The 12725-nt window shown below is 46.4% G+C and overlaps 1 protein-coding gene across 13 annotated transcripts in view; it reads right to left on the bottom strand.

Annotated features, from left to right (window-relative positions):
* Positions 1 to 12725, bottom strand: part of MARK2 (microtubule affinity regulating kinase 2) — a 126711-nt gene that overhangs the window by 4730 nt on the left and 109256 nt on the right. For 6 of the 13 annotated variants that reach the window (XM_042439145.1, XM_042439139.1, XM_042439144.1 and 3 more), the window contains exons 12-17: positions 11628 to 11760; positions 9808 to 9986; positions 9215 to 9312; positions 5687 to 5845; positions 3561 to 3812; positions 1106 to 1132 (exon numbers count right to left, since the gene is read on the bottom strand). In XM_042439145.1, the coding sequence (XP_042295079.1) occupies positions 1106 to 1132; positions 3561 to 3812; positions 5687 to 5845; positions 9215 to 9312; positions 9808 to 9986; positions 11628 to 11760 (848 nt within the window). The remainder of the gene's footprint in view (positions 1 to 1105; positions 1133 to 3560; positions 3813 to 5686; positions 5846 to 9214; positions 9313 to 9807; positions 9987 to 11627; positions 11761 to 12725) is intronic. The other 7 variants (XM_042439143.1, XM_042439146.1, XM_042439147.1 and 4 more) reach the window with 4 other exon arrangements.

Raw genomic sequence — 12725 nt, 5'->3', positions numbered from 1 at the left:
ACCTGGGGGTGCCAATTCCTTCCCAAATCCCTCCCCCCCCAAAAAGGGAAATGCAATTCAGAAGCTGATTATTTAAAAATGAAATCTGAATGGATAAAGCAGGGATTCTTAATGGTGTCTAAGTTTCAAAGAATGGGGTAAAACAGGGTTCAGTGGCAAAGTGTAGGGGTCTGTCTTCAAGGACTGGAGAACTCTCTCCTCTGCCTGATGCTCTGCAGCCAGGCAGGAGAGACAAAACAGAGCCATCTGTGTATCATGGTCTGACTTGGTATAAGATAGCCTTCTGGCCACTCTGATGAGGGAAGATCCATCTGAACATACATGCACAAAGCCTTGAAAAGGCAAAAAGGTGACCATCCATTCTTCACTGCCATGTGGATTAGAAAGCCCCTTTTGGGCCGTGTTAAACAGAGACCCAAACACCACCGCAAGAACAATAGTTCCCTCTGGATTTTGCTCAAGACATCGGCTAGTGTTTCTGTTGGGGGTCATGCAGATTTGGAGGCTGCCCTCCGTCCCCAGCCTGCACCCTCAAGGCAGCTGCAAGCAGTACAGCACAGGGAGAGCCAGCTCCTCCTAACCGCCACCATGCCGGGAGAAAGATTAGTTGGGCTTGCGGGTGGATGGGAAGGGGGCAGGAGAGAGAAAGAGGGGAAGGGTTCTGGTTAAAGATCAGAGGCCCAGTCTGGGGAATCAAGGAAGGCAGAGATCACCTAAAGAGACAGCGTTCCCAAATCAAGGAGGCCCAGCACGAGGTTCAGCCCTTTGTGGTTTTCCCTTGCCCCACAAAAATCCCAGGCCAGCCAATTTGCAGGCAGCCAATGAGCACATGAAATCCCTTCGCCTTACCTCCCCCCACCCCGAAAAGCAGGCAGAGAGCTAACAAGATCCTCGCTGTCCCTTTAAGTGTGCCCTTGCGCTCACACACAGACACCATTAGCAGCCACAAGGCACAGGAGGAGGGAAGAGAGAGGAAGAAGAGGAGGAGGAGGAGGAGGAGGAGAAGAGAGGAAGGCATCTCAGCTGGGAGGAGGGTTAGTACTGCACAGGAGGAGGAGGAGGAAAAAGAGGAGGACAGAACAAAACCAGAGTGATGAACGCCTACCTTCTGGCAAACCTGAAAGACAGATTTCTAAAGGGGGGAAAAAAGGGGAAAAATGGTGGGTGGGTGGGTGAACTAGTGTGAGTGGGTGAAAATGACAAAAGAGTGACAAGAGTGCTCCAGTTTCCCAACCTCCTTCCCAAAGTTGGGGGGTCACAGAGGAATTCCCCCAGTCCTGACTCCCCCTTTCCCAAAGCTGGGCACAGGAGCAGGCTCCTTCTCTGCATCTGGAAGGAGACAGGCTACTAGGGGCTCACCCTCCCTCCCCCAGGCAATTCCACCGGGAGCCTTTCAAGATGGAGGAGAGTAAAACCAGTGCTCAGGTTGCACAGTAGCGCCCCCCCCCCCCCCAAATCTCACTATGGTCTCTCTCTTCTCACAAAGGTGTGATCAGCAAGGGAGGGGATGGGGATAGGAAGGCAGGCAACACATTTACAGCAAAGAAGGAAGGGGTGGGGTGGGGACAGGAGGTGCTGGGCTGCCCAGAATGGCTCCCCTTCCATAATCCCCCTCATGCTCTTAAATGAAAGACAAAGGACTCTTTCAGGAAAGGATCTCTGAGTCCATAGGCCATCCCTTTTCAAGGTCTGGAAGGAAAAGGGGGAAGTCCTTTGAAGAGAGATCCAGTACAGCAGCCTTCTCCAACCCAGGGTCCTCCCAATATGTTAGGCTACAAGCTCTCAGAATGCTGAGTTTAACTGAAAGAAAGAAATTAGCATCATGAGCTTTCGTAGACTTCCATCATTGGCTCATTCGGCCAACTTCTTTCTTTCAGTTAGTCTCAAAGATACTACAAGATCTATCTGCGTACTGATTCGACAGACTAAAATGGCTATAGCTTTGAATGCTGAGAGTTGTCATCTAATACATCAAGAAGGCCTTGGGATGGAGAAGGAAGACACACATGAATTGCACACACACAAAAAGCTGCCTTGAGGTATAGATACGTTTCCAGTCCTCCTTATTAACATTCTCCTGGCTAGATCCTCAGAAAAATTATTTAGAGGATATAGCCTTCATCTAGGCGGGGAAAAGTGGGGGGTATGGAGAAGAGGTGGGAGGGAGAGGCATGGTGCTTGAAATGACACTGAAGAGGGGTAACTGGGAACCTACTGGAAAAGAGTGGTCTGCTCAATCTTTCATCTCCAGTCCTCTCTGCAACCACCTTTCCCTTCTCTTCTGCCCTTCTCCACAACACAGCTTTCACAATTTCATAGTTTATAGAACATGTGGAAGAACCACAGCAGTGGAGGGTGGGAGCCACTAACAATGGAGGTGTGAGAGGAAGACCTGGAGTGCTGCTCCTTGGTTCAGCTGTACTGAACCTCTTTCAGAACTACGTTTTACATCTGAGAATCTCAGGGAACTACAACTCCAAGATGCTCTGAGAGGAGCACGCAAAGGTCTGCAGCAGGGGTATCATCTCTGAGGAGAGGGAGAAAGTGGTCCCTGTTGGATCTTGCATTTGGAAACTGCTCCTAAACCCAAGGTGAGGATTGTGCAGTGTTCCAGGTGTTGCTGGACTGCAATTCCCAGCAGTCCTAACCAGCATAGCTAATAGTGCTGGCAGCTGGTGGCTTCAGTCTAGCAACAGTTGGGAGGCCCAAACTATTCCCACTCCAGTTTGTAACTCTTCTGACTGGCAAAAGGCCATCCCACCTCACTCCGCAGGGCTCCATCCTCAAGTCATGTCTCTTAATTTAGTCCCTCCGTTCAGTGAGCCTTAGCTACCAGATCTGTCAGGAAAACTGTTCCAGGCGGCCTTGACCACACTCGCACATGCCTGAACCATTAGCTTGCCTTTGGGATAAATCCCTCCTTGGAGGGGATCCCATCTTTTGCCCCTTGTTGCTCCATAACTTCCAAAAAGATGCTGGGTGATGACAAATAACATCCCCTCCTTTCTTTCCCTGTAAGCTGCAGCAGCAAAAGTGCTGTCTCATGCATCATTATGATGCAGATTTTCCCTCTGAATACAGTTTGGAAGAGATCCATTCCAGGAGGCAGCATACACTCCTGACCTCACAGGATGCTCTGCCCTTATGGCAGGAAGTGAGGAGAAGCAAGGTGGGGAAGAGACAAGAGGACAGGGGACTGTGGTTACAAGGACATTATGGGGAGAGCAGCTGTGCACCACACATGTGCAATCGTCAGCATGCATGCAGGGTCCCTTTCAAAGGAAAATAGCCTGCATTCATCTCCCCCCCCCATCCCTTCAATCTGCACCACACAAACAAAATAGCAAGCACCCTTGGAATTTAAGCCAATGAGCAAAAACCACCAGCTGCAAATGTGGAAAAGGCTGGAAGGACAGAGCTTGGAAATGGTATTCTGTAGTCTAGGAAAGTCCCATTTCCAAATTCTGTGGTGGGGGGTATTCCTCTCCACTGCTCCACCCAACTCTCAGAGCCCTGCCTGGAAGTATAGGGGTGCTCTTCCTTCCCACACCCCCGCTCACCTGCGTACAAACTTGGAAGTGAACTTGCTGAAGAGACTCCCCGATGCACCCCTCCTGCCTTGGCTGTTCCCGGAGGGTGAGGCAGGTGTGAGGCCGTAGGGCAGATTCTGCGGGTCCCGGACCTGGCGGAGCTGCCCGGCGTGGAAGGTGCTGCGGCTGGAGACTCCCCGCGGAAAGTTGGTGCGCTCTGGGAGAGCGCTGCTGATATTGTGAGCTGAGGGAGAAGCAACAGGGACTCTCTGGGGAGCAGTGCTGTGGGGCAGAAGGGAAAGAAGAGGCAGAGGTCAGGGAAGTGCTTGCATGGCAGCCAAGGAGCAAGACAGTTAGAGGCTAGTCACTGCCCAAACCAGGACAGGAAGATTTATGGGCAACCCTGCCCTGTATAAAACACCCAATTCTTATGGCCTTTAAACCAGAGGATCTTGAGAGCTGTCTTTAAATGAGATGTGTTCTACAATATAGGCCAAATAGAGTGTAGACTATAAGGCAGGGTGGGGATAATTAAGCTTGCCAGATATTGTTGAACTGCAAGTCCCATCAGCCTCTCCCAAGGAAGCTAATGGAGAGGGATGCTGGTACATGAAGCCTAACAACTTTAGAAGATCTGCATGATTCCCGCTCCTGCTATAAAGAAACTCTTTAATTTTAGGGGGAAACAGGACCATTAAAATAAAATTTCACTGCAGTCTGTTGCTGACACCTTCTACGTAGTTTGCAATTGATTGAAAACCCCAGCATTGAAGGGGGGAGCAAAAACATTTCCCAACTCCTGTCAAATCCAGGACATTCTGTAAACCTCTGGTCACAATCTGAACTAAGCAGCGTCTGAAAAGCCAGAAGGCCTTAGCTCCACCGCACAACTTTCACCTGACCAAATGGAATCGTGACAAACTCCTTTGAGCTTCTCACTGATCTGAAGAGAAGCCTTTCTTTGTCTATGAATCTGACTGGATTCACACATCGCTTTAAACCAAGAAGCCTTGCTTATTAAATATGCATTCAGCTTGTTTGCGTTGCTTCTCATTTTGTGGAAAAAAGCGAAGACACATCTGGAAGGAATACCTTACTGTGACATCCAAGCCAGGAACTCATTTATTTTGCCCCTAAAATTGGAATTTGTAAATCAGCCAGGGTGGCACAGTGGTCTAGAGTGTTGGATGGGATTTGGAAGATCCAGGCATGAAACTCAAAAAGTGACCATGGCCAGTCACTCTCTCAGTGTGACCTATTTCACAGCATTACTGCAAGAAAGAGGAGGGAAGAAGAACTCTGTATATTACCTTTATCTCACTGGAGGAAAAGTGAGATTTAGCAATGTTAAAACATTAGAGAAGCAAACCCCCGTTTAAAGCTGTCTTACAAATCCCCCCTCCCCAATTTGGGCATAATAAAAACTAAGCTCAGGTTTGTTCATCATCATAATAAGTTTTTCCTCCTTGGTTTATTTACCTGCTTGGAGATGGGGTGAATGGGATGGATGCATGCAATTTAGTACAGGCTTCCTGGCTTAAAGTGACGTGAGTTCAGCCAGAGAAATCCCACTGTTGCATAAAGTGTGGTTTGTTAAGGTAGGACTTCTGGTGTAAAGCAATGAGGAAATGCAGCCTCCATTTTTAAAAAAATGGATCTGTTGTTTAGCTTCTCTGCAGGAGGTGAAGACTACAGGTTATTGAGTACCACAGGTGAGACTGGGTTGCCTAAGTAAAGGTAGCCGTCCTTGGAATAGGTGGTTTGGTAAGAAGCCTGGGGAATCTACCCATTGCCTCTCCTTGTCAGAGCAATGTGAGACTGAACTCGTTCAGTGGTTCCTTTCAATGCAGCCACCATACCGTTAACCCGAAGCCACAATACAGCTCCCTCCTCTGCATTCTCTCTTTAGCATTAATCTGAAGCTCAAGATGAATTTGGAAGCATGTGGGTGCACACATATGTGCAAGATTCTCTCCAAGTTTCACAAGGCAACCCAGCCCTGTGCTCAGAGGCCACCACAACTCTGGCTGCTTCCTTCCACTTACCTCCATGATCTGAGCAAGCAAGCGCACTGGAAAGGGTACAAGTAAGGGGGCAATCGGGCTCCAGATGTGGAGCAGGGGAATGACACAAGGCACGCACAGCTGCCCACTTGCCTGGGTCGCTGTGCCTCACAGTTATTGTCAGAGGGGGGCAGCGTGGGCTTGGAAGGGTGCACCGAGGCGGACATGGATTTCTGGTGCTGGCGCGGGCGCGCGGAGCTCACGGCGGCAGAAGCTGAAGCAGTGGAAGCCCTGGAACCCGGAGTGGTTAGGCTAAGGGGGGAGAAAAAAAACACAGGCAGGGAGAAGCAAAAGTTTTAAAAGGAAAGAGGAGGATGGAAGAACAGGGAAGGATGGCCGGTTGTATCCATAGCTGATCCAAAGATTACCATCAGTCAAGCCCTTTGGAAGCTTCCCGTCTACCAAACTGTTGACCCTGAATTTGCCATCCTGAATGCTACAAGTGCTCTATTGTATTTTGGGAAGCCTTCTGGTGAGTCTGCTATGCCAAGTTCTTTTTCTCTAGTTCTTGGGAGCTCACCCACATAAAACCAACAGGCAGGTCCAGATCTGCCTGTACTACATACACTATGCTTGGCCACTGATGCAGTGAAACCCCTGTGTCCTGCATAACCTTCCAGAAGAGGCTAGTCCTCTAATTCATCTGCATGAATTTATTTTTGTATTTCAGGAACAGCCAATTTTGCCCTTTCAGACCATGGTTGACTGCAACTCCCATTCACTCTAGCTAGCACAGCTAATGGTGATAATGCTGGAAGTTGCTGTCCAGCAAGTGGGTGGAGGGTCACAGCCTGCCTACTCCAATGTACTAGTTTAGTAGCTTTATATCCCACTTTTTAGACTTCATAAAATGGAACAGCTACCTCACCCTCTTCTTCTAGGCAAGAATTGCCTCTGCCTGGTAAAAGCCTCTCCATTCACTCCACACATCCCTGCTTTCCTGACTATCCATTATCGCTCACTTATTCACCCCCATTTCCCACCATGCCTTCTGGCATGGAAAACGCTCAATTCATTACAACATACATCATCTTGATAACTCTTTATAGTTAGGGCTACATCAGTGCCAACATCTGGAGGGAGGCAGAAGCTTTCAAATAGTTTGGATAAGCTTTCAAATAGTTTTTGACAGCTCACACCAACACTATTTGGTTTAATTCAACAAAACAAAATGCATCTGCCCTCCAGCTTCAAGCAACCAGTTTCGATTTTGACCCCCCCCCCCCAATTCCCCTCCCTGCCACGGATACAGCTGGCAATAGGTACATGGACATCCTGAGGGAAGCTAAATATACAATATACAACCTGGTATATGTGTATATGGGTCAGGAAGAAACTTGATGCAAGGGTGGGAAATGGATGTGGATGGAGGCAGATGGGTGGGAGTTGGAGGGCATGAGTATTGGAAGCCCTGGAAAAGGGACATGTGGGCAGGCAAAAAGAAAATACAGAATGCGTTATGTGTGTGTGTGTGTGTGTTTTGGGTTTACATCTGTGCATATGATGGATGAGAAATGAAGTGGGTTACCAAGGGCTGCTCCTTTGTTTCTGAAATGGGAAAAAAGGCAAACTGAGGAGAGCCTAAGGCTAGTCTTTTATTTCACAACAAAATTGCCTACTGGCCTGGAGGAAGAGGGACAGAAATCTCTTGCCAGTCTGCCACTTCTTAGGTCTGTCCTTCCTCCACCAGCCTGGCAGAAGGATTTTTTTAAACCTGCCCTGGCGAGAAAGGAGGGTGGTTTGCGGCCAACAGACTCGTCAGACAAAAATGGCAAGGCTAGCAATTGGTGGATTAAGACCAAAAGCTGTGCGTGTGTCCATGGTATCCTGAGAGACACCCAACTGGCCCATAAAGGAGAGGACCCAAAAAAACCAAGCCGCACTTGGCTCAAAGAACTGCACTGGGGCAGGCGGGAGGACTAATTGACAAATGAAATTGTCAAACCACTGATTATTTCAAGATGTAGGTACAGCTCTTTCATAGTAGCCACAGAGGCACAAAACTGAAAGAGTACTCCATGGGATGAAAGCTGATTGGGGAAGGAGGTCTCTGCAGAGAGTGGATTGTAGAGTTTGGGCATGAGAGCCACCTGGCAGAGCTTTGCGCCTGGAGGTTGAGAATGCTGTTGCTCCAGATCCAGATTGAATGATACAGACTACCTATGACAAACCAGTCAGAGAGGTAGAACACAAACAGTCCGCCCAACCTTTCCCTTCTTCACCAACCTGCAGAACAACTCTTAAGCAATTATGTATGTAACATTTTAAGCATGTCGGATGGCTTCTTTGACCTCACCATTAACTGAGATACCTTGGCCCTGTTAGGTCTTGAGCCAACATGACTGTCATTGCTGCCCCACCAAAATCCTGGCAACTGTAATTTGAGGAGGGTACTGAGCACTCTTGATTAAGAGACCCACTTGTCCCCAATCCTTTAGAATGAATGTTAAATCACTTTTAATATGTAGGGGAGCCTTAACACTCTGAGATCTACATGGATGTAAGAGAATACAGTGGGCCCTTGGTATCCACTGAGGTTGGTTCATGGACCCCTGTGGATACCAAAATCTGTGGATGCTCAAATCCCATAGCATAGTAAAATGGCTTGGGCCCAGAGTACTTGGAGGACCGCCTCTCCCCATACAATCAGCCCCGCACTCTCAGGTCTCGTGGGAAAAAACTTTTGAGTGTTCCCAAGACAAGATACGCAGTGACTGCGCAAAGGGCTTTTTCTGTGGTGGCCCCGCAGTCTTGGAACGCTCTCCCTGAGGAGCTCCGCTTAGCCCCCTCCCTGGAGTCATTTAAGAAAAACCTTAAGACTCATTTATTTCGTCAAGCCTTCCCTCACATGTCCTGACTATTTTGCTCCTGTATACTATTTATTATATTTTTAGATTGTTTTATTATCTTGACTGATTAATGATGGATTTTAATGATGTATAGTAGTATATGGTTTTTTATGAAGGAGTTTCGCTGTTAATTTTGATTCTTAAACTGTGATTTGTATTGTATTATATTTGTAACCTGTATCGTATTGTATCTTATTCTGTTTGTAAACCGCCGTGATCATAGGAACGGCGGTATATAAATAAAATTTCAATCAATCAAAATGGTGTCCCTTTATAAGGTGGAAAAATCAAGGTTTGTTTTGGGGAATTTTTATGTTTTTAAATATGTTTTCCAGCTGTGGATTGTGGAATCTGTGAATAAAGAATCCATGGATGTGGAGGTCTAACTGTAGTGGAATTCAAGAACCAAGAGACAGGTATAGTATAGTATAGTATAGTGTGTTAGTGTGTGTATTTATGTACCTATGTTTCTCTCTGTCAGAATGTAACAACTGGTAACGTCATTCCTTTTTTGTGTGCAAGAAGCAAGGTTAAATTGTTACATCCAAAATATCTGTGTATTCTGGGGGCGATGTAAGACCATTTTTATATCAAAGTATTTTGGGCGTTTTTTTATCCCACAGATGATGACACACAGTCATTTACATTCTGCCACACTTGCAGGACAGTCCTGAGAAACTTGACATCAGACTCTCCCTCTGTTCTCAGAAGGATCTCCAAGTTCTGTGAGTTACATTATCAAGCCGTCCAGATTCCACTTCTTGCTCCTTACCTATCTTTGCCATTCTGGATGGAGTTTTGGCCCAAGCTGGCTCGGTCCAGCATGGGTGAGTTGCGGCTTCTGTTTGTGCTGGTCGAAAGGACGCTGTTCTGCAAAGAGTGGGAAGGTCATGTCAGGGGGAGCCCTTCATTGCCCCACTACCAGAGAAGGAAATAGGGAAATAAGGTGCTGCTTCTGCAAAGAAACTGCATGGACTGGGTGGGTATCTCAGTCTTACCCACAACTTTCAAGGCCCTGTTCCTTTTCTGGCACTACTTTCCATTCATCAAGTGCTTTTTCTAACTCTTGAAATACCTCCAAGTAATAAACCATGACTCTGGCTACCCCTTCCAAAACCCATAAATTCTTTGGACTTTTCTCTCTCGGACACTGGCTGCTGTTATCCTATGTCCTTCACCAAAGCAACACCTTCCAAGGGACTACATCTCCTATCATCCTACCAAGATGCAGGGTGAGGATGTTTTAGCTGTAATCTGCCTTGATATGAAGGGCAGATCCAAATCCTAGAAATGGCTATCCTAGATACCTGAGATGGATGATAAACCTGCCCCCAGCCAGCCCTCCCACATCAAAAAGTAACTAACTGTGGAAGGAGTAGGGGTGCTCTTTTTCCTTTCAAGGCCGGGCAGCGGGCTGGCTGGCACTTTGACAGTGCTGCCAGCCTTGTTACGCCCAGCTTCCCGCTCCTCTTCAGGACGCTTGTTCTCTGCATTGGCTGCCTGCATTTTCTTTGAATATGAGGTGGACGTTGGGATGGTTGGTACTGTGGCAGGAAAGAGATAAGAAAGAAGAAGAGAGAGGGGAAAAAGGAGTCAGTATTGCAAGATCACACCTCCTATCTTTGCCTTCTTGCTCTGCTCCACCTAGTATTCTGCAAACAATTCTAGACCCTGGTCTATTCAGAAGAGCTGTTTTCTTTTAAAACCAAATATTTTTCTCCAGCATTTTCCACCTAACATAATTTCATTTTTTATCCTAAAATCCCAAGACGTTTTATTTACGTTTTATGTTACTCATCACCAGTTACTGGGTGCACTGAAACCTTCTATGGTCTCAGGCCTTCGATGCCAGTTCCCAACATAGTACACTGGCTTCAACTGGACACAAACATAAAGCAGAATTGCTGAGAAACCAATTCTGGTTTATTGTTCATACTACCCAGTTGTTCCTGCTTGGTTTCTTCCACCACCGGAAGTGCCACAATAAGAATTTACAACGAAGCAAAATGTCCTGTTGCTCCCTTAAGAAACCATAGTCTGAGGTCAGGACTGAATTTTGTTTCTTTTTCCTGGTTTCTTGAGGAAGCAAAGACTCATTGTCCAAGTTTGGACATAATGGGACAGTTTATTTCTCATTAATTTCCACTTAGTTAGCTCTTCAACTGAAAGGAGAAACCAAGTGGGGACAAATGAGCCTCACGGTGATGCACACAACTCATGAACCATCAGCCAGAATTTTCAGTAAATCTGGCCTACTGTTATGTCTAATCAGATGCAGATATTAAAACAATGACCACTGAATGCATTCACTGGACATCAGGTACAATGTACAGAAAACACAGTCAACAGGCGGACTTCAATTCTGCAAATTCAACTCTGAGCAGCTCTTTGAAACACCTGCCCAATGATGAAACAGTAAAGCACTTGGGCTTCTTTGTTTGGGGTGGGGAGGAGGTTATCTAGATTAAGAGGGACAGAATAGAGGACTATAAAATATTCCATGGATGGGTTGTAGATTTTAGACAGACCATAGAAGTTCCTTCACCTCACTAAATTACACAATTAGAAACTGGCTTGCATAGGTATGAAGGAGAATTTGAAGAATTCATGGAAAATTAATTCATTCGTGTCAATCGGCCAGGATAGTTAAACAGAACCTCCATATTCAGAGAAAGTGTGCTTAACACCCACATACATTGAGGTGCAACAATATATCTGTTGTGTCACATATTGACTTCTCTGATTCATTTGGCTAGCTACTGTGAGAACCATGGACTAGATCAGGAAAAGGAACTGAAAACCACAAGTTCACAACACTGGCCATGCTGGCTAGTTGAAGTGGAACAATAACTTTGGACTACAGGCTGCCCATTTCTGGATTAGATGGGCCTAAGACCCAGTAGTGGTTCTTCTTGTGGTCAAATGACGTTGTGGAATAAGCAAAATATTGGGCTTTCACACCCTGTCCAACCACCATGCATATTCTTCCCTTGGTAGACCTTGCACTTTCACTGGTCAAGTGTCTGTAATGCTTATGACTAGACAGTGGATGCTGGTTAATGTGCAAAATGGCTGGTTCCAATATACACATACAAGTTGCACTTCTAGCCTCCATAGAAATAAACCCTCTCCTTTTTTCTCTGTATCTTTCTATCCAATGAGAGGCTGGATACTGGGAAGCTTACCCTGGTCACTTAAACGGCGTTGCTTGGGGTTGGCTGATACACTGCGTTGTACCTTGTGTGACGGGGAAGGAGCGGTGCTGTTGGTGAGTTCAGGTTGGGGCCGTGGCTTTAGGGTAATGCTATCATTGTCAAGCTGAAAGAAAGCAAGAAGAAGAGGGAGAAGGGTGAGAGTGGAGACAAAAGTAGTTTAGGGTTTGAACAGCACTGACTCACTGTTGGGTATGGTCAAATAATCTGTTTTGCTTTTTAGACCCCTACACGCTGATTTAAGAACAAGCTCATTCTCTCCCATTCGTATGCTAGTAAGCAACTGTTCTTCTGAGTCCACAAAAATAGTTCACATACATGATAACTGCGTTCTCATTTACTTATTAGTTTGGGAAGTACAAATTAGGGTAAGTTAATACCCAAAAGCATGCAAAACCAACTTGAGCATGTGTCAACACAAATGAACAAGCACATCCAGAGATGGAACAAGAATTCTAGCAAATCCCTGCAAACTGGATGCAAATGTACAGCCGGGTCCTGTCATAAGAAACTAAAGTGGGAGGAAAGGTGGCTCCCCGCATCTTCTCAGTTGGGAGATGAGGAAGAGTGGACACTGCCATCTGTTGCTGCTGTGTATGTGTGAAAAGACAGTGAGAGAGGAGAGAAGTAGCTGCTCCTTCAGTTTAACAGTAGCCTGAATCTATCCATCCAGCAGAATGAGCTGATTGAATACTGAGGTGGTAAAATGAGTAATACTGCTTCACCCATTGTAGTTGTTGTGTACCATCAAGTCGCTTCCAATTTATGACAACCCTAAGACAAACCTATCAAGGGGTTTTCTTGGCGAGATTCTTCAGAAACCTTTGCCTTCCTCTGAGGCTGGGAGAATGTGACTTGACCAAGGTCACCCAGTGGGTTTCCATGGATGAGGATTCAAACCCTGGTCTCAGGCATAGTCCAGCACTCAAATCACTATACCATACAGGCTCTCCAGTAGAAGGCAGAGATGTAAAAGAGCTGTGCCAAGCTCTTGGCAGCAAGATATAGAAATGTGGGTTACTTTCTTGGGCTAGTTATCATCTTTCAGCCCACATGAATCTGCAAAGTTAC

The sequence above is a fragment of the Sceloporus undulatus genome, chromosome 9 (genome assembly GCF_019175285.1).
Source record: "Sceloporus undulatus isolate JIND9_A2432 ecotype Alabama chromosome 9, SceUnd_v1.1, whole genome shotgun sequence".
Taxonomy (NCBI): Eukaryota; Metazoa; Chordata; class Lepidosauria; order Squamata; family Phrynosomatidae; genus Sceloporus; species Sceloporus undulatus.
The sequence above is the reverse complement of the archived record's forward strand: the minus strand, read 5'-3'. Positions and strand labels throughout refer to the sequence as shown.